This window comes from Hyaena hyaena, unplaced genomic scaffold, assembly GCF_003009895.1.
Source record: "Hyaena hyaena isolate Hyena2069 unplaced genomic scaffold, ASM300989v1 scaffold_603, whole genome shotgun sequence".
NCBI lineage: Eukaryota > Metazoa > Chordata > Mammalia > Carnivora > Hyaenidae > Hyaena > Hyaena hyaena.
Genome location: NW_024081235.1, coordinates 1,098,194 through 1,116,345, shown reverse-complemented (window position 1 = coordinate 1,116,345; position 18,152 = coordinate 1,098,194). Strand labels below are relative to the sequence as shown.

The window sequence follows — 18,152 nt, the reverse complement described above, 5'->3', positions numbered from 1 at the left end:
TCTGGCAGATGAGCTGTTCATCTGATAAAATGATATGAGGGTTTTTGTAAGTTGATCGTAGAAATCAAAGTATCTCTGAAAATAGAATCCTACTAGCAAAGAAAATCCCCTTCCTATTTGTTTGTATCCTTCCTTCGCTCTCCTTTCTTCTTCACTGGCTGGGAATGGGATTCCACGGCAAGGAAAAGCCTGTGAGGCCTCACGGCTGCACAATCGGGGCCCATCGGGAACATGTGTGGCTCATGTAACCATTTATTACGGGTCAACCAGCAACTTGCAACATTTGCCTGGTGATTCCTTCTTCGCTTTGACGATGCATCCGGGATCCACAGCCCTCGTGTTTCTCTCCCTCCGGCCTGTTCTTCCGAGTTACCCCGCCCCCACCTCCCCCCCAACACGGCGGCAGGTCCCGAACTTTTCCTGAGCACCTAGCACAGCGGCATACACGGGTGTTCACCAAATGCCTCCTGGTGATGAAGATGATGGTGTGGTGACGGTGATGAAGCCCACACAAGTCTCTATTTTGGCTTCACTTCCAGCCCCCTTACACGTTCCTGTCCTGACACATGTGGAGAAGGGAGATCGGCTCAGTATTACTTCTCTCAACAAAGCCACTCGGCGCTTTCTCCCTGTTGGAGGGTGTCATTAATCCGGGCATTACTGATGCGCTTTCCTGGGACATTACATACAGTCAGAGTCTTGCCCTGGTGCTCAAGAATATGGAGACTGACCAAGGCTTGCAGGGCAAACTGATATAAGCCATCATTGGCTGTGGGGTCCCACACTGCACACGTGGTCCCCAAGGGGTCCATTCCCAGGTCAGCACCAAGGCAGGCTGTGGAAATGTACAGAGGGAGCCCCAAGAAACTCAGTACAGCTTCACCGTGCACACTATGACATTTCCAGGAGGATAAATCTTTTGATGTAGCTACAGCAGTACTTCTCAGCTGGGCGGGGGGGGGGGGGGGGAGGAATGTCCCAATGTCTGGGGACAGTTTGGTGGTGAGGCTGGGAGGGTGAGGGCGTAGGTGCCTGTGATGTCTATGGAGCATCGAGGAAGGCTGCTTCACATCCTCCATGCACAGGACAGCCTCCACCCAGAGAATTGCCCGGTCCCGAACCTCAACAGCGCTGGGGTGGAAAGCCTTGTCTAAAGGGACATCCGATGAGCCTCAAGAGAGTGGCCAGCCCTGGGGCACAGACACGACACCACGGAAGCCACCCTGGCGGTGCCGGGAGCAGTGGAATGAGAAGGTTCTCGGTGAGGGACATGCTTCATAGCAGGGGCCTACAGTTCAAGTTCATCTGGCTGATCAGCGAGCTTAAACAAATCAAGGGCAAGTTCCATCCTCATGTGGACACGGACAAGGACAGATCCCACAGTGAAGTGGGCTGTTTGGGATGGTGGCCGTTCCCGGGCAGGCCGGGCCTGCGGTCAGCAGGTATGTTCAGGTTGGCGTATGCGTGTGTCGGAGGGCACGGAGGGCAGACCAGTCCCCACCTCCCAGCGCGCACTGTGCCCCTGCTCTGAGCACTTGAGGGTCTACACGCCTGGGGCCTCTGCGGACGAGGGTGCGGGCGTTCATGTCCTTTCCCAGAGCGGCTCCTGGGCCCGAGCCGGATGGATGTGCCCAACGGCTGACAGACACCTGCGTGTGAACATCCACCCACGCTCAGTGTCAGTGGTTAAGCAACGGGAGAGGAATCGAAGGTCCTTTCCCGTGCGAACCCGGAACGTTCAGATGTTTACCCGCTAAGCACAATCCCAACGTCCTGCTAACACCAGAGCTCCGCGCCGTGGAGGTGTGAGTGGTTGTGAGTGGTTTGCTGTTGCCGTGGAGACGACCACTGCGGCCAAGTTCTTTTCCAGCTTCAAGGACCTAACTCCAGACATGCAGTCTTGTGCAAGGACAAGGGCCTCCGCCGTCAGCGCAGGCGGCGGAAGCTGAGCTCCAGGCACCCGTGGTCATCAGACGATGCGGGTGTAGACGTCCTCGGGGAGGCGACCCCTGCACGGTGGACCCTGTTCCTGCAGGTGCTCCCTGCAGGCCCCACGTCCTCTTAACGGAGCCGGGGGAGGGCACCGGACAAACACAGCAGCCCCCAAACTGACCTCCTCCCGAGGCGGAGCTCAGACACGACGCCGAATGCCACCCAGGGCCCATCTCCCTTTGCAGATGGGACTCTGGGAGTCACTGCTGGTGCTGCCCGAGGGGAAACAGGAACCCGCACGTCCGCCTGCAAGCTGGCCAGCTCCGGGGGCTGCAGGGGTTGGTGGGCGGGGCTTGCGCTTCTGAGAACAACTGTATGACCTTAAAACAATCCCTTCAGCTTTTTGAGCCTTCGTTTCCACTTCTACAAACAGAAAGCCTGAGATCTTTCCCACATAACTTCACGATTTTTCGGTTCAGATGAAACGGGGAGAAGGTGCCTTGTAAACTCTGCCGCGAAGGCCCCTCCTGCCTCCTGCCGCCTAGCAGAGGGACAGTTCGGGGACGAGGGCCATTCACTTCCCTGGCTGCTACGAGACCCTGAATGTGGAGTCTTTTCAACTAAAATGACGGATGATGCCCCCAATTCAGTAGGAAACGCCCGAGCCAGGTGCTCACAGCTCCTGGTGCCTCCATGACCCCAACGGCAGCGGGAAGCGGGCGGCCTCGGGCACAGCAAAGAACCACGTCTGGGTGATGTTCTCCCAACTCCAGAGCTGTCCTAGAGCTCTGGGACGAGGAAGGGCCGGGGTCCCCGGGGGGGGTGAGGGAGGTGGGGGTCACAGAGCTCACCGGGCGTGGGCTCTGCTCTCCACGCCGGGATCGCTGGGGAAGGTCATGGCGGTTCCCCGGTGCCCTGTGTCGGGCGCTCCAAGTATGTGTTCGCAGCGTGACAGATTTATGACAGCAATTCGTCAAAGTGCCAAGAAGAGACAAGACAGGACACCGCGGACCCCGGGCGTCGGACGCAGGAAGTGAGGCGTGTGCTGTGGTGCCTGGACGCACAGAAGCGGCCTTGGGTCCCCCGGGCCGTGCCCCGCGCCCACCGAGAAGCCCGGTGGGCGCTGAGGCGGGAGCGTGGGGCTGGCTGGGAGGGCGGCGGAGCGTCGGGAGAGAGGAACGGACAGGAAGGAGCGTCTGGGGGGAGGGCGGCCTGCGCTGGGCGGGCTCTGCGTCGGGGGAGCCGGGACGGGCCGAGGGGGGGCTGCAGGAAGGCGCAGGGGCAGGACCCAGCGGCCTCCTGCGCGTCCCTGGGTCCCCCAGCCACACGGCGTGTGGACACCCCAACTGTTTTCCCCGGCCCTTCCTGGGGCTCTGGCCCAAGCTGGGGCGGGAATGTCACGAGGGCAGGGACGCGGCCGGGGCCCTTACCATGAGCACGCCGAAGGACCACCAGTCGGCGCTCTGCGTGTGTCCCCGCCGGTTCACCACCTCGGGCGCCATGTACTCTATGGTCCCGCAGAAGGAGTAAGCCCTCTTGTCGTGGTCGATGGCCTCCTTGCTCAGCCCGAAGTCTACAGGGGACAGCACAGGGCGCCGCGTCGGTCGTGCGGACTCAGGACCCGCGGCTCCCGCGTCACCGGGAAGAGTGTGCCCGCAGGCGCCCCTCCCGCCCGCTCTGTCCGGCACAGAACCCGCCTCGGGCGCCGGCGGCCTCGTGCTCCGCGTGGCGGGTCCCAGAGTCTTCGAGGAACCTACAAACCCTGAGAGCCTGGTGCCAGGATCAAGGCGTCGCACTTCTTAGGGACCGACCAGCAGGGTGGGGACCGGCGGGGCTGGAAGCCGGGACGGAGCAGCCGGCGCCGCTGGGCCGCTGGGCCGGGACGCAAGTGGTCGCCCGGGAGGAGAGGGCTGGAAGGGGTTCCGGGCAGCAGGCTGCTGGGGCAGGGGGTCCCGTGGTGGGGCACCAGGGAAGATGGCGTTTGCCGTGCGCTGGGCAGTGAGCCCGCACCCTCCCCCCTGCAGGAGACCCTCACCGGGGTCTCCCTTCTTGCACGGCGGGCGTGTTCGTGCGCTTGCTGGGTGAAGAGCATGGGAACGCGCTGGATCTCAGAGGACGGTGGCCCTCGGTTTCAGGGTGTTTGGGAAGAAGGCCACTATCACTCGGGTCCTTCCAGGGCCTGGGGAGGGTGGAGCGAGGCCACAGGCCAGGCAAGGACGTCACACCGCCCCTGGGCGGTGTGCTCTACTCGCAGCCTGGGGTGGGGTGGCTGCCGGTCACCTGTGCCTGGCCCAGAGGGCAAATCATTACCCGGTATTAGCCCAGGGGCATGAGTAATAATAGAATCTGTGAGTACTAGACCAGGGAGAACCCAAACTCTGTAATATCACAGATACATTTGACGTGGTAGCTCGATGCTATTCCGGCCACCGCGCACACGTGTGGCACCTATGTTATACATGCAGTTCCTCATTCGGCAGAGATCACTTCTGAAGCATTAGCACAATCTTAAATCTCCACCTGCCATGTAACCCTGAGGACATGACGCCAGAGGTGCCCAAAGCCCTGCAGGGGGTCTGAGAGTCTGGTTAAATGGACAGTCAGGATCTGGTATACATGTTCATGAGAAATTTTAGAAATCTAACTTTCAACATTAACGAGCATGTAAAAATATTTGAGTAATATTCATTGCGGGTAACTAGACGTGCCGTGCCAGTACTGGGATCCTGGGGGAACCGGTAAACTCACCCCTGGGAGACAGGGGAGGGGAGATGCCACAGTGAGACTGCGTGGGGGCCACGGAGCAGGGAAGGGAGGCCTGGGGAGAAGGGGTGAACAGAGGAGAAAGGGCTTGGGGAGGAGGGGTGCAGAGGAGAGGGGGCCTGGAGAGAAGGGGTGTAGAGGAGAGGGGGCCTGGAGAGAAGGGGTGTAGAGGAGAGGGGACCTGGGGGAGAGGGGTGCAGAGGAGAGGGGGCCTGGGGAGAAGGGGTGAACAGAGGAGAAAGGGCTTGGGGAGGAGGGGTGCAGAGGAGAGGGGGCCTGGGGAGAAGGGGTGCAGAGGAAAGGGGGCCTGGGGAGAAGGGGTGAACAGAGAAGAGAGGGCTTGGGAGGAGGGGTGCAGAGGAGAGGGGGCCGAGGGAGGAGGGGTGCAGAGGAGAGGGGGTGCAGAGGAGAGGGGGCCTGGGGAGAAGGGGTGCAGAGGAGAGGGGGTGCAGAGGAGAGGAGGGGTGCAGAGGAGAGGGGCCCGCACCCAGCGCCCGAGGGCCTGTGTGCAGGTCACCTTCCAGGGCAGAGGGGCCCCGCAGGCGTGATGGAGTCAAGGCTCTGGAGATGGGGCCTTCTGGATCACTGACACTGACAGGGCCCTGAGTGAACTTGAGCAGAGTCACAGGCCGGGGGCTGCCGCACTGGTGGCTGTGAGCACGGGCGGGGCCGCAAGTGGGGACACGCGCAGCTCCTAGAAGGCAGAGGAGGCAGCGCACGGGCTCTCTGGCGCCTCCAGGGGGACCGTGGCCTTGCTGACACCTTGACCTTAGCCCCTGCGGCCTCCCCGGACCTGCGGCCTCCAGGCTGTGAGATGAGGGGTGTGCCTGTGAGGCACCAAGCCTGCGAAACCTGTGGCAGCGGCAGGAGGAAACGAACACAACGGGTGTCGTGTCGCTGGGGCTGCTTTCAGTGTGGCCCAACTTGGTGGCCAGGGGAGGGTGTGAGGTCTCAGGAGAAGGACGGGCCTGGGACGAGATGGAGGCAGGTCAGATGTGTCCCACGTGGTCCCTGGAGGCGGGACGGGATGCAGAGTGGGGACACCCTAAGGGGATTTGCCCTGAGAGCATCATGATTCTTGAACAAAACAGCCAGGGCTGAGAGTCTGCAGGGAAGGTGCTGGAAGGTTCTCTGGTCGGAAAGAGAGAGTAAAGGAAGGGAACCTGGCAAGCTCGAGAACTTTCTAGATGCTACGAGCACACACACCAGCACAGCTCATCCACATCTGTGAAAACTTCAGCCAAATCGGACGTTCACGTGCCAGCACTGGCACCAGCTGGGCTGTGGGTCCGAGCTGCCCCCCCACCCCTGACCAGGGCCGCGGGTAAGTCACCGGGGAGACCACTGTGCTTTACACACCTGTGATCTTAATGTGTCCCTCTTCGTCCAGCAGGATGCTGAAAGAGAGGGAGAAAACAGACGCTTTACGGGTGGCCCAGCGGGCAGGTGGGCGCGAGCTGGGAGCAGTCAGCACACAGGCTCGCCGGCTACGCGCACATGGGGGCTTGCACATTACTGTGTCCCCGCCAGCAGCTTCTGGGGGCACGAGTGGACTCAGATCCATGCTGTTTGGGGTTAACCAGGCAGGAGCTGGGACCCGCAGACCTGAGACCTTCTTACGCCCATGGGAAGGTTCTGGAACCCTATAGACTGACCTGTGTGGAGACCGTGATTGACAGGGACCAGGATCGCCTGGGCCTGTGCAGGTCTGGAGCCTCTTGAATTTTCCTCTGGGCCAGAGGCCCCCTACTTCTCCACATCACCCCTCCATGAGTGCCACGCTGGCTCTCGGGACCCACCCGAGCTCTGGGGGGCGTGTGACACTTTGGGCCCTGGCACCGAGGACCTTGGGGCTTTGCCTTGTCATCGGAGCTATGCCACTGGGTCCAAGCTCTTGTCACAGCAGTGTCTGACATCTAGATGCCCCGGCAGTGGGGCTCGCCCTGCCCTGCCCGGCTCTCCTGCGGAGGGCCCTCCTCACCGGCCGGCAGAGGGGGGTCTATATGGGCGGACGCAGGCCAGCAAGCACTTTGGGAAGCCCTTCTTCCGGCTGTCAGCCCTCAGGGTCCCTGGGGCTCCTAGCTTTCCATCCCTTTTTCTGCTGTCTTTAAATCCTGTCCCATCAGCCCTGGCGGGGGACAGGGGTACCAGCCCAGCCTGAAAGAGACCAGGAAGTGGAACGGACAGAAACCAGAGCAAAGCCTTGAGGACTCACCTGTGGTGCCTTAAACAATCAGGGAGGCCAGGGACGTCCTGCCCCCGGCTAGCAGGTGGGTGGACCTGGATGTACCCCGGTGCTGAGCCAGGCCCAACACAGGGCACGCCGTGCCTTCCACGTACACGGGGGCTGGGGGGGCCTAGAGCCGCCAGATTCACAGGCAGAAAGCAGAAGGGGGGTGCCAGGGCCTGGTGCAGGGGCGGTGGTGAGGGGAGGGAGTGTCTCACGGGGACAGAGACTCAGTTTTGCAGGAAGAGAGTTTGGAAGATGGGCACTGTCACACAGCGATGCGAGTGTGCTCTCTGTCACAGGGCTGCACACGTACACGGTCAAGATGTCGGGGTGCCTGGGGGGCTCAGTCGGTTAAGCGTCCGACTTCAGCTCAGGTCATGATCTCATGGTTCGTGGGTTCGAGCCCCGCGTCGGGGTCTGTGCTGACAGCTCAGAGCCTGGAGCTGCTTCAGATTCTGTGTCTCCCTCTCTCTGACCCTCCCCTGCTTGCTTTCTTCCTCTCTCTCTCAAAAATAAACAGTGACAAAAATGAAAAAACGGTTAAGATGCTAATTTTATATTGTTTTTCTTATCATAATTAAAAACACGTCATGGGATTAAAAAAAAAGGCCTACTATTTTAATGTAAACGTGAAGGGAAATGTTATGGCACATAATTAAGATGACAATTTATCATGAGAGAAGCAAACATTTTCATCTTTGCCTTTCAGTTACACTTAATCTCTGCCCAGAAAGGAGCAACCTTCAAGATTAATCCCCTGCTAAGTCCAATTGACAATAAAAATCTTTCTTCAGCTCTGCAATTAAATATTCCTATTTTTAACTGTAAAGATCCCTTTGACCTTTAAAGAGAGAGAGAGAGCCAGGGTAATGGCCCTAACGGGTGTCCAGGGCCCAGGGCTCTGAGAACCGCCTCCTGTTTCCGCTCCCTGAGGGAGACGGCCATCATTTACAGGTCCTCCCAGAGGGAAGGACCCGGAAGACATGGCCTATTTGTGGTTCTGAAGCGTTTATTTGCGTGTGCGGCCAGCGTAGCCAACCACTGCAGGCACTTAAGTCAAATCCACGCGTGACCTGAACTTCCCGCCAGCGTTGAGCAAATGAACTTTGCCTCACGTACGTACGTTACCCAGATGTTTCCTAAATGACCACCTCGTCTAATAAAAATGGGCTCAGAGAAGAGCTGTCTTTTCTTCAGCTCGGTGTAGACAAAAGAGTAAAGGCTCCGGAGCACGGGCTGGAACCCCAGGGCGAGCCATGCCCGCTCGGGGCCTTTCCTGGGGCCGGCAGGAGCACCCACACGGCGGTGTCTGCCTGAGGACGGCCCCAGCCCTCGCCCTGGGGTCACCCACGTGGGAGTTAAGCAGAGAGCAGGGGCCCCCGGCGAGGGCAGCAGGAAGAGGGTGCATGGGCCGCGCCCCACTCACTTCTCGGGCTTCAGGTCCCTGTAGATGATCCCCAGGCCGTGCAGGTGGTCTAAGGCCAAGGCCAGCTCAGCCAGGTAGAACTTGACGTCCTCCTCCGTGAACATCACCTGGTGGGAAAGTCGGAAAGAGCGGGGCCGTTCAGCGTCTCCCGTGGGCCGTTCCTCTGGCGGAGCTGTGCCGCAGCCCCTCAGCACGCGGCCCTGCGGGGCGCACGCTCAAGCCACCTCCGCCCCGGAGGAGAGCACGCACGGCTCCCCCACAATGCTCTCCGGGCTCTTACCATGGGGAAACGAGCTCTCTTTGTAGTTTCGAGGTCAGTGAAGGCGGAAGCGAACTCCCCTACGAAGACGGCTTCCTCAGCCTGGGTTTCCTGCCTTCCCCCTCCCCGCCCCCACGGCTCATGCGGCTCCGGGGGGCGTTTCTGGGTGGATATTTGGACGTGAGTGGCTCTGCTCTGAACTGGCACGGCAGAGGCTGGATGACGGGCGCTGAGAGTGCACCTCGGGTCTCACCCCCTTGGTTTACGCAAGCCTGCCGTCCGCCCCAAGGGAGGTGAGTTCTGCCAAAGACAACAGGCAGGTGCAGAGTCGCTGGGGGCACCTCAACCCAGGCGCACACCAGCCCGGGTGCCCAGCTGACGTCAAAGCTGCAGTCCTGGTGACACTTCTGTACCTCTGGTCTGGTTAAGAATCCGTGTGCGGCTTTTAACATCACCTTACTCGAAAGCCAGATTGCTACCACAAACCATTTTTTTATAGTCACCACGAGAAATCAACACCGCGGAGACCAAAGTGTGTATTACCACCGAGTTCTTTCTCTGAAGGCGCAGAAGGCTCCCTGGGGCGCACAGAATTAGAATAAGGGCAGTTCAGGGAACAGGGTGGCGGATACTTGAGGTGGGTACAGGTGTAGCGCACCCATTTCACAGAAGGGACGCTTCCCCACGGGGCCAGGACACATACCCCGTCATCCTGGGGGTGACGTCTGGGGCATCCATCCTCATTGCCCTTCTGGCCTCTGGAGCCTCCTGTCCTATCTCCATGCTCGACGGCTGCCTTTCCTGCCTGTTTCTGTTCCACACTGGCTAGTAACCCGCGGGCTCACTTCCAGTCAAGGTCTGCTAGCCCCTGGGCTCCGTGATCGGAATTTTTCTCTCTCTAGAATGAGCCTGGGCTGCGTGCGTTCCGTGCTCAGAGTGCAGCCCTGTTTCCCTGCATGTGCAGTTCCTAGGCACATCCCAGGACGGCCCCCAAGTACCAAGGACAAACGGTAACTGCAGAGAAGTGACACACCCCGTGGATGCGCGTCCTCGACGGAAGCCAGCACAGTGACCGACGCGTTGGCGCGCTGCGCACTGGCCTCGTCACAGAGGGAGCGGAAAGACGGTGCTTCCCTACTGTTCCCGAGAAGCTGGTGAACCTGGTGTGCAGGTTTACCCTTGGCAGCTTTGCCTTTACTCTGAATAGACGCACGTCCCCTGTGAGGTCACATGGGGCTGTTTGCTGATTATTTTCGCCTTTCGGTCCAGAAGCCCAAGGACAGAGCGTGTCATGGCGGACGCTGGGCAAAACCCAACCCAAAGGCCTGACTCCCCAGAGGTGAGGGCGAGGGGAGGCCACACTCATCGGGTGAGGCACTGGCGATGCCGCTGCCGCTGCGTCTTCGGAAGCCCGTGCGCACGAGCAGGGGCCGGACACCCGCTCCAGAAAGCTCTTCGCCGAACCTGGATCTCATTCCTCCAGCCCTGGGCTTTCACTCGATACCTCCAGGAGCCCAATGTGTCGCTTGTGCACTGTGTGAGGGACCCCTGTGATGGAGGGGGACAGCGGCGCAGGGGCCCTGCCCCCCCGGGCCCTACTATCCACATTGGACGCCGTGCAGGAGGGAAAGGTCTCCCGGGAAAGGAGCGGAGGGGGAGGAGGGGAAGGCGCTCTGAGCCCATGGTCACAGCCAGGTAAGCGCTGCCATGTGGGTAAGAGGCCGTGGGGACGCCTGTGCCTTTGTCTCCTGGGTTCTGTGTGATGGATGACTGACGACGGGCACTAGGACAGAAGCCCGTGCTCTGTCGCCTGGGGTAGAATGTGGTCCTCTCACACCGCGAAGCACGGAGCTCTCCACACCACGTAGGGGCCAGGGAGCTCTCGCGTTGTGTGGGGTGACATTCTGGAAAGTTCTCATGTCGGGACTGTGAGGTCAAGACTGTGCCTCAGGGATGGGAAGTGGCTGGCGGTCATGGCGAGCACGTGTGTGCAGGCCTGGACCCTGCAGGGTGGGCGGGCAGCATGGGCGCAGTGTCACCCACGACCGGACGTGAGACCCCGGGGAACAGTCCTTCTCGCTGTCCCTACAGCCTCTGGGCGCATATGCTCCTCACGGGGCTCCTCGGGGCTGCTCGCGAGGCGTCGGAGGCCGGAAGACTGCCGCCCACACCCCGTGTGCTGCTTGGTTCACACAAGCGTGTGCACACTCACACACACACATGCACACACTCACACACATGCACCCACACCATATGACCCCACAGCAAACACACACACTCACACACAGAAGGCACGCTGACACTACCCCACTCACACCACATTCACACATGCACACACACACATACACACTCCTGCCCTCACCCAACACATGCACACACACCCATCCACACACGCGCGCACACACACATGCATACCCCCACATGCACACCCCTCCACACACATGCACACACAACATACGACCCCATAGCAAACACACATTCACATACACAGCAGGCACGCTCCCCATTCACACACACACCACACACAGCATACATGTTGACACTCCCACACACTCATGTGCACACACCACACATACCCTGACACACCCTGATGCTCACATTCTCACACACACATACATACTCTCTCAGACACAACACACACTCACACACACTGTCACATGCACAGCATGCACACATACACACACTCATATACACCCTCATACGCACTGATGCTCAGTCTCACTGTCACACGCACACCACACACACTCTCACACTTACAGCACAGAGTCACACACAGTATGCACATATACACTCTCTCTCACAGCATACACACACTGTCACACACACAGCACACACACACTCTCACACTCACAGCACACACACAGTCACACGCACAGCACGCCCCAGCCCTCCCGCGAGCGCGCTCCCCTCCTTGCCCCACGCACCTCTTTCGAGAGTCGGCTGAAGAGGTCACCTCCTCGCAGGAAGTCCAGTATCAGGTAGAGCTTTCCTTCTGTCTGAAAGGCTGTGGAAGGAGGGAGGGTTGGCATCCCAGACGCACACGGAACATGCCGGGACCTTCCAGAAGCAGGGCTGGGGCCGGGAAGGGTTTGGGGCAGAGCCCGGGAAAAGGGTGGTGGGAATGTGTCTATCTGTGCCCCTCACTTTTATGAAGAGCCCAGAGGGTCACCTCTTTTGTCTCTCCTCTCCTTCGCTCCCTCCTTGCCCTTGAAAGGAAGTTTTGAGGGTACCACGAGCTCCTATCTTTAAGGTGCCTGAAACCTAGCATTCGCTTAAAATATGGAGGGTGATGCCATTCTGGTGAAAGAAACTGTTGGGTCATACAGCGTTTCATTCTACAACAACACAAAAATATGTCACAGATTCTCTGCCAAGAGACGTTTTTTCCCACGGTATCAGCGATGATAATTTAGTAGCAAAGTAGAGCCCCCTCACTTCCGCTCCAGTTAGAAAGGGGCATCCGGCTCTTCTGTTCATGAAGACCATGAAAGAGATCAGGGGCCACAGGGAGAAGGCAGCCCCACGGCATGCAGGCCAGGCCCGGGACAGGGTGGGCAGGGGGTTCCTTCTGACCCAGTGCGCAGTTTCATTTTCCCTGGATTTGGGGTAAGTTAAGGCCTCTCAAAATAGGTTATGTTTTACTCTATTTACCTTAATGAAGCTTTACAATGAAAGGGTGATTCACTTCTGCCAGAATGTCTCTCTCCATCTTCGATCGGACTCGGTCACGAACTGCAAAACAGAAAACAAAGGCCTTCAAGAGACAAGAATGGAGTTCTAGAGAGCATGTTCCATGACACGTGAGCTACAAATAACTTCCCCCAGTGTTTGGTTACAACAATTTTCAGGCATACACAGAAGTCAGAATAGTAGGATAATGATCACCCTTAAATTGTCCACCTTCACGGGTGCCCGGGTGGCTCAGTCGGTTAAGCGTCTGACTCCGGCTCAGGTCATGATCTCACAGTTTGTGAGTTCAAGCCTCGTGTCAGGCTCTGTGCCGACAGCTCGGAGCCTGGAGCCTGTTTCAGATTCTGTGTCTCCCTCTCTCTCTGCGCTTCCCCCACTTGAGCTCTGTCTCTGTCTCTCAAAAGTAAATAAATGTAAAAAAAATTTAAATCATCCACCCACAGCCAACAACGGTCTGCATTCTGGCACATTTGCTTTCCTTCTCTCTCTCCTCACACGTACACACGTTTTAGCCAAACCTTGGGCCCCATGACATTTGACCCTCGGGGCGTGTTCGTGCAGCATCTCCTAGGAGGAAGGACAGTCTCTTACGTTACTGCTGACACAGCCGTGACCTCTAAGAAAACTAGCAATCATGTCACAATGTCACCTAATATCCAATCCATACGCAACACCCTCGGCCATGTGGCTTGCAGCTGTGGGTTTTTCCAGTCTGGGACCCAGTCAACATTTGCTCATTACGTGTGGCTGTTGTAATTCCTCACCCTACTTGCTTCTAGAACAAAATGGTCCCACTTTTTTTCCCTTGTGTTTGGTGGACATTTTGGTGAGGCCAGGCCAGTCTTTTGCAGACCGTTCCACATTCTGGGCATCTCTGTTGCTTAACAGGTGGCTCTAACTCCTTTATTTCTTGTAAACTGAAGTAGGGTCTGAAGACTTTGTAATATTGAGGTTGAATGTTCTGGGAGTAATCTCTGCTGGGTGAGGCCAGGTGCCTCCAATCACAGCAGATGAGGTGTGTGTGCTGCGTTACCCTCACTAGGTGATGCTCAAGTTGACAATGTGAGGAAGGTGGCAAGTCACCAGTGTCACACATAGTGAGCTGCAGGATGACACTTGGTGTGGCCTGTGGGTTCCCACGACTCCTTCATCCAAGAGTGTTAGCACATGTATGTGATTCCTGCTTGCGTCAGTTAGGGTTACAAAATAGCGATCTCGTTTCGGATGGAACTAGAAACGAAGAGGAAGACTGCTTCTCTCTGACCTTGGGGATAATTACGCACTAGGGATTCCTAAAATAATTAGTGTGTTTTAACCAATTGCAATATTATTCTTTGCTGGTGTTGACATTGTCCAAAGTGAAGCCATCTGGGAATACAGATGGAATTCATTTTGAGGCAAAAATAAACAAGCTAGAGAGATCAGCACTTGAGAATAAGAATAACCCCAAGGTTCCCATAAGCAAAGTGACGCACCGGGGGCAGTGACCTCGTATGGCCCGTGTGAGTGGAGGGAGAAGATGTCCTTAAATATTCCTAAGCGTGACGAGTAGAGGTATTGCTACGGGACCGGGCATCTAATCCAACCATAATTTGGCCTGGTGACGTGTACTTTTAAAGTTTTATGTAAGAAGCACTTCCCAAAGGATGGCCGTGATAAACAGCAACAAAGAGAAGATAACAAGCACTGGTGAGAACGCAGCAAGGACGCGAGCCTCGGGCAGAAGTGGGGGGTGAAGGACAACGGTGCAGCCTCGGTGGAAAACACACTGTCCGTTCCTCACCGTTACCCACACAACCGCCTGCGACGCAGTGCCCGCCCTGGGTCTACGTCCCCTAGAACTGAAGGCAGGATCTCGACACCTGCGCGCCCACGTTCACAGCAGCACGACTCCCCACTGCCGAGAGCGGGGAGCCCGGCGTCTGTCCGCAGAAGGGCTGGTAGACTGCATGCGTCTACGCGGACAGCAAGCGCCGCCCCTCCTTAGACGGTAACACAATCGGACACGTGCGCTAGCAGGGACGGACCCTGGAAACAGTAGCCTGGTGAGACTAGCCAGACCCGAAAAAACGAATAGCGTGTGATTCTATTCATACGAGGTCCTTACAGCAGTCAAATTCCTGGAGACGAAAAGGAGCGGGGGGGGGGGGGGGGGACAGGGACAGAGCTGCCGTTCAGGAGGACCACAAAGTCCTGGTATAGATAGTGTGACGGTTATATAACACTGTGAGTGGATTTTTTAATGTTTATTTATTTTTTGGGGGGGAGGGAGGAGTAGGAGGGAGCGGGGCAGAGAGAGGGAGACACAGAATCTGAAGCAGCTCCAGGCTCCGAGCTGTCAGCACAGAGCCCGACGCGGGGCTCGAACCCATGAAGTGTGAGGTCATGACCCGAGCCGAAATCCGACGCTTAACGACTGAGCCCCCCAGGCGCCCCCACCCCTGTGAATGGATTTAATGCCACTTGCAAATGGGTCAAATGCTCAACACGATGTCACGATGTCACGTCTATCTTATCAGCATTAGAGACGAGAGGGCCGAGGCGGCAGGTCACAGGACGGCCTTCTGCTGTGCCTCCGGACCCCACCTCCGCCTCGGGGCCGGAGCACGCTTGTCTCAGCCCACTGGGGACGCGCGTCCGCCCGTCCTGGCTCCGTCTCGGGGGCGGGGGCTGCTCTCCGCTTGCCCTCTCCACACACCAGGGGCGGTACCCGAACCGTGTCGCGGGCTCGTCACGGGGACAAGGATGTGGCAGTGAGTCCCTGGTGGCACACGCCGTGCCGTGCCCGGCGGGGGGGGGGGGCTCTACTGCGGAGCCCCGGGCTTTCCCCGCCCTTCCTCCTCATTCCCCCGCTCTCTGCGCCTGTGCCGACGCCAGGCCCCTCCGACCGCCCTGGACGCGGCGTCCCACGAGGGCCTGGAGTCAGCGGAGGGGCGTGGGCGGGGCTGCGGACGTCCCAGCGGCGCCTGCGGCCCGACGTGCTCCGCGCCCCCGCGGGCCACCCCCCGCCCGACGTGCTCCGCGCCCCCGCGGCCCCCCCCACCCCCCGGCCCGACGTGCTCCGCGCCCCCGCGGGCCCCCCCCCGCCCGACGGGCCCCCCCCCCCCCCGGCCCGTGTGCCCGCAGCAACTCGTGTTCTTCCCGGTCACCGTTTGTGAGGTACCGTGCGGACGCCGGTGCAGGCGCGGACGGCAGAGCCCGCCCCTCGTGAGGGCCGGCGAATGTGACCCGGGGCGGACCGGCCTCCCTGGCCCTGGAAGCTGGACAGCTGAGTGCGGGGGGCACAGTGCACCCCCCTGACCTCGAATTTCTCTCCGCCGAGCTCCGGCCTCCTGTCCAGTCCCCGTCGGGTCTGTCGGTCTTCTCGGTGCAGAGCCGTCTCGGCCGCCAGCAAGTTAGCGTCTGGGAGCCCCCGGGGGCCGGCGGGTGGGGGGGGGGAGGGACGCCCCTGGGGGGGCTCCAGGCGCCCGATCCGGCCCGGCGTCAGCTGCAGTGCCATGTGAGTGACGCCGTGGCCCCGGGACCGTCCCTTCTAGTGTGGTTAGAAGCCTTCGTAGGCAGCCCGCTGTGTGGACCCAAGTGCGCCACCGCGGCCCAGGCCGGGCTGCCTCCTCACAGCGACGAGCCCGCGATGCCCCCGCCGGCCTCCTGGGGATCGGGGAGGGGTCCTCGTCTCCGCAGAGCAGGCCAGCCTGGGAAGGGCCTGTGGGAGGCAGCCTTTGCCCCCAAGGCGGGGCCCCTTCTGGGGAAAGTCCCCGTTCCATCCTCTGTCCCCCCCACGCCCCGCCCTGTGATGAGGTCTGGAGACTCATAGCAGCCAAAGAAAGGGGACACCGTGTCCCCACAGCCCCCAGCGACCCCCCTGCGAACCTCGGTCAAGGGCATCTGAGAACCCAGTAGCTGGGACTCACATGCCTGGCACTGCCCCGGGGTGTTTGCAGTGAAGGTAGTGCTGGCGCAACAAGGGAAAAAGACCTCACGGGCAGATTTCCAAGGGGCTGTTAAGTTACAGCAGAAATCGACACAGATATTTCCTCCCTTCATTTACACAAAAGTAATCCCAGATCTATTAAAAAGTGTTTAAAAAATCAATCCAGGGGCGCCTGGGTGGCTCAGTCGGTTAAGCGTCCGACTTCGGCTCAGGTCACGATCTCACGGTTCGTGGGTTCGAGCCCCACATCGGCCTCTGTGCTGACAGCTCGGAGCCTGGAGCTGCTTTGGATTCTGTGTCTCCCTCTCTCTCTGCCCCTCCCCCACTCACGCTCTTGCTCTTACTCTCAAAAATAAACATTAAAAAGAAAATCAATCGACAGAAATGACGACAAGGAGGACCGCCCACTGCTGTCCGGCGGGAATCTGTGGCACAAGCGATGGAGGCTCGGCTAGGAAGGCGGGGCGGAGGCGACCCCGCCGGCCACCAGACGGTGAGAACGAAAGGCCGACGCGACACAGAGACGTCCTGTGAGGCAGAGAGAGAGGCCGGGGCCTCAGAGACCCGGTGCCCCGGGCGGCCGTCAGGGCGCTCAGGTCGGCTGGGGATGTGGCCCCCAGGTGTGGGCGGGTCCTTCGCAGGCCCGACCGTGTCCGGGGACCCGCGTGGCTGAGGTGTCAGGGTGGACGGGCGGCCGCTGCACAGAGCAGGGCCCTTGGGCCGGAGACGGCACGCGGGACCCGGGAGGAGCCCACCGTCAGGGAGTCACAGAACGTGGGACGGATGTGGAAAACGCCACCCTACCCCCGCCCCGGACGTTTATTCTCTGCTCTCTGACAGGTGAGACTGGAATGGGGGGGGGGGGGGTACGATGGATGTAAAAAGAAAAAAATGTTCTAAGCTATTTTGAGATTCATTCATAAACTGTAGACAGTTGGGGATAAATTAAGATTTTTTTGTGCATGTCTCAGACCGACCCTGTATTTGCCCTGTAACGAGGATGAGGGTGATGTGGTTTTCCCGACTGGCTCTGCTCCCCCGGGGCCAGCTGTGACCTTTATGTGTCCTCCAACCACCATGGCCCCTGGCGGCCCCCACAAGAGAGTAAAGTCGAGGCGCCCATTGCTTCGCCCTCTGGTGAAGAGCGGGATTGCCTTGCCAGGAAGGGGGGGAAGCACGTGGGGGGGCGGCCCTGCTGGACACCAGGCCCAGCAACGCAACCGCCTGGCCTGTTCTGGTTTTAGGAGACACACGCTGGCTAAGGCCCCTCTCAGGAGCAACGGAAAATCTCAAGGCCCACAGTCCTCTGAGTGCGAAACCCAGACGCAGGGCCCGGGCCCGTTTCTGCCGGCCAGCCTAAGGCGTGGCGTCGTGGAGCAGGGAGGCTTTGAGCCACGAGGCTGCCCGAGTGCCAGCATCCCCGCCCTCCTACAAGTCCCTGGAACTCTCTAGAAACGGCCAGCATAGCCTGAGAACCAGGTGGAAAGGCCCACTTGAGTCCACACACCGGGGGCGGGGGGCTCCGGCTGGGTCCAGAGCAGTGACCGCAGCCCACAGAAGCCCACTGGGCCTGAAATCAGGCCCCGAGCAGGCTCCTGGGTGCAGCGAAGACTCCGTCCCCACACAAGACCTTTTAGCCTTCGAGGGTCGAATTCATGGCAAAACGTGGCCTCGTGAGATGCTGTGTTGGTAAACGTGGCAACTTTTGTGCCTTTCTTTTGTCCAGAGAAAAAAGAAAAGAAAAAAACCCCACAAATAGTAATTAAAAATGGTAACCACATTGACTACCATACACGGCCTGACCCCCAAGGCTCATCTGTTTCTCCATGCTGGGTTATTTATTTATTTATTTAAATATAATTTACTGTCAAGTGGGCTGACATACGGTGTGTACGGTGTGCTCTTGGTTTCGGGGGTAGAT

At 59.1% G+C, this 18,152-nt stretch overlaps 1 protein-coding gene across 1 annotated transcript in view; it reads right to left on the bottom strand.

The window, feature by feature from the left end:
- Positions 1–18,152, bottom strand: part of RPS6KA2 (ribosomal protein S6 kinase A2) — a 153,550-nt gene that overhangs the window by 48,592 nt on the left and 86,806 nt on the right. The window contains 5 exon segments of the mRNA XM_039257159.1: positions 3,363–3,505; positions 6,055–6,092; positions 8,352–8,458; positions 11,535–11,614; positions 12,262–12,342. Coding sequence (XP_039113090.1) covers positions 3,363–3,505; positions 6,055–6,092; positions 8,352–8,458; positions 11,535–11,614; positions 12,262–12,342 — 449 coding nt within the window.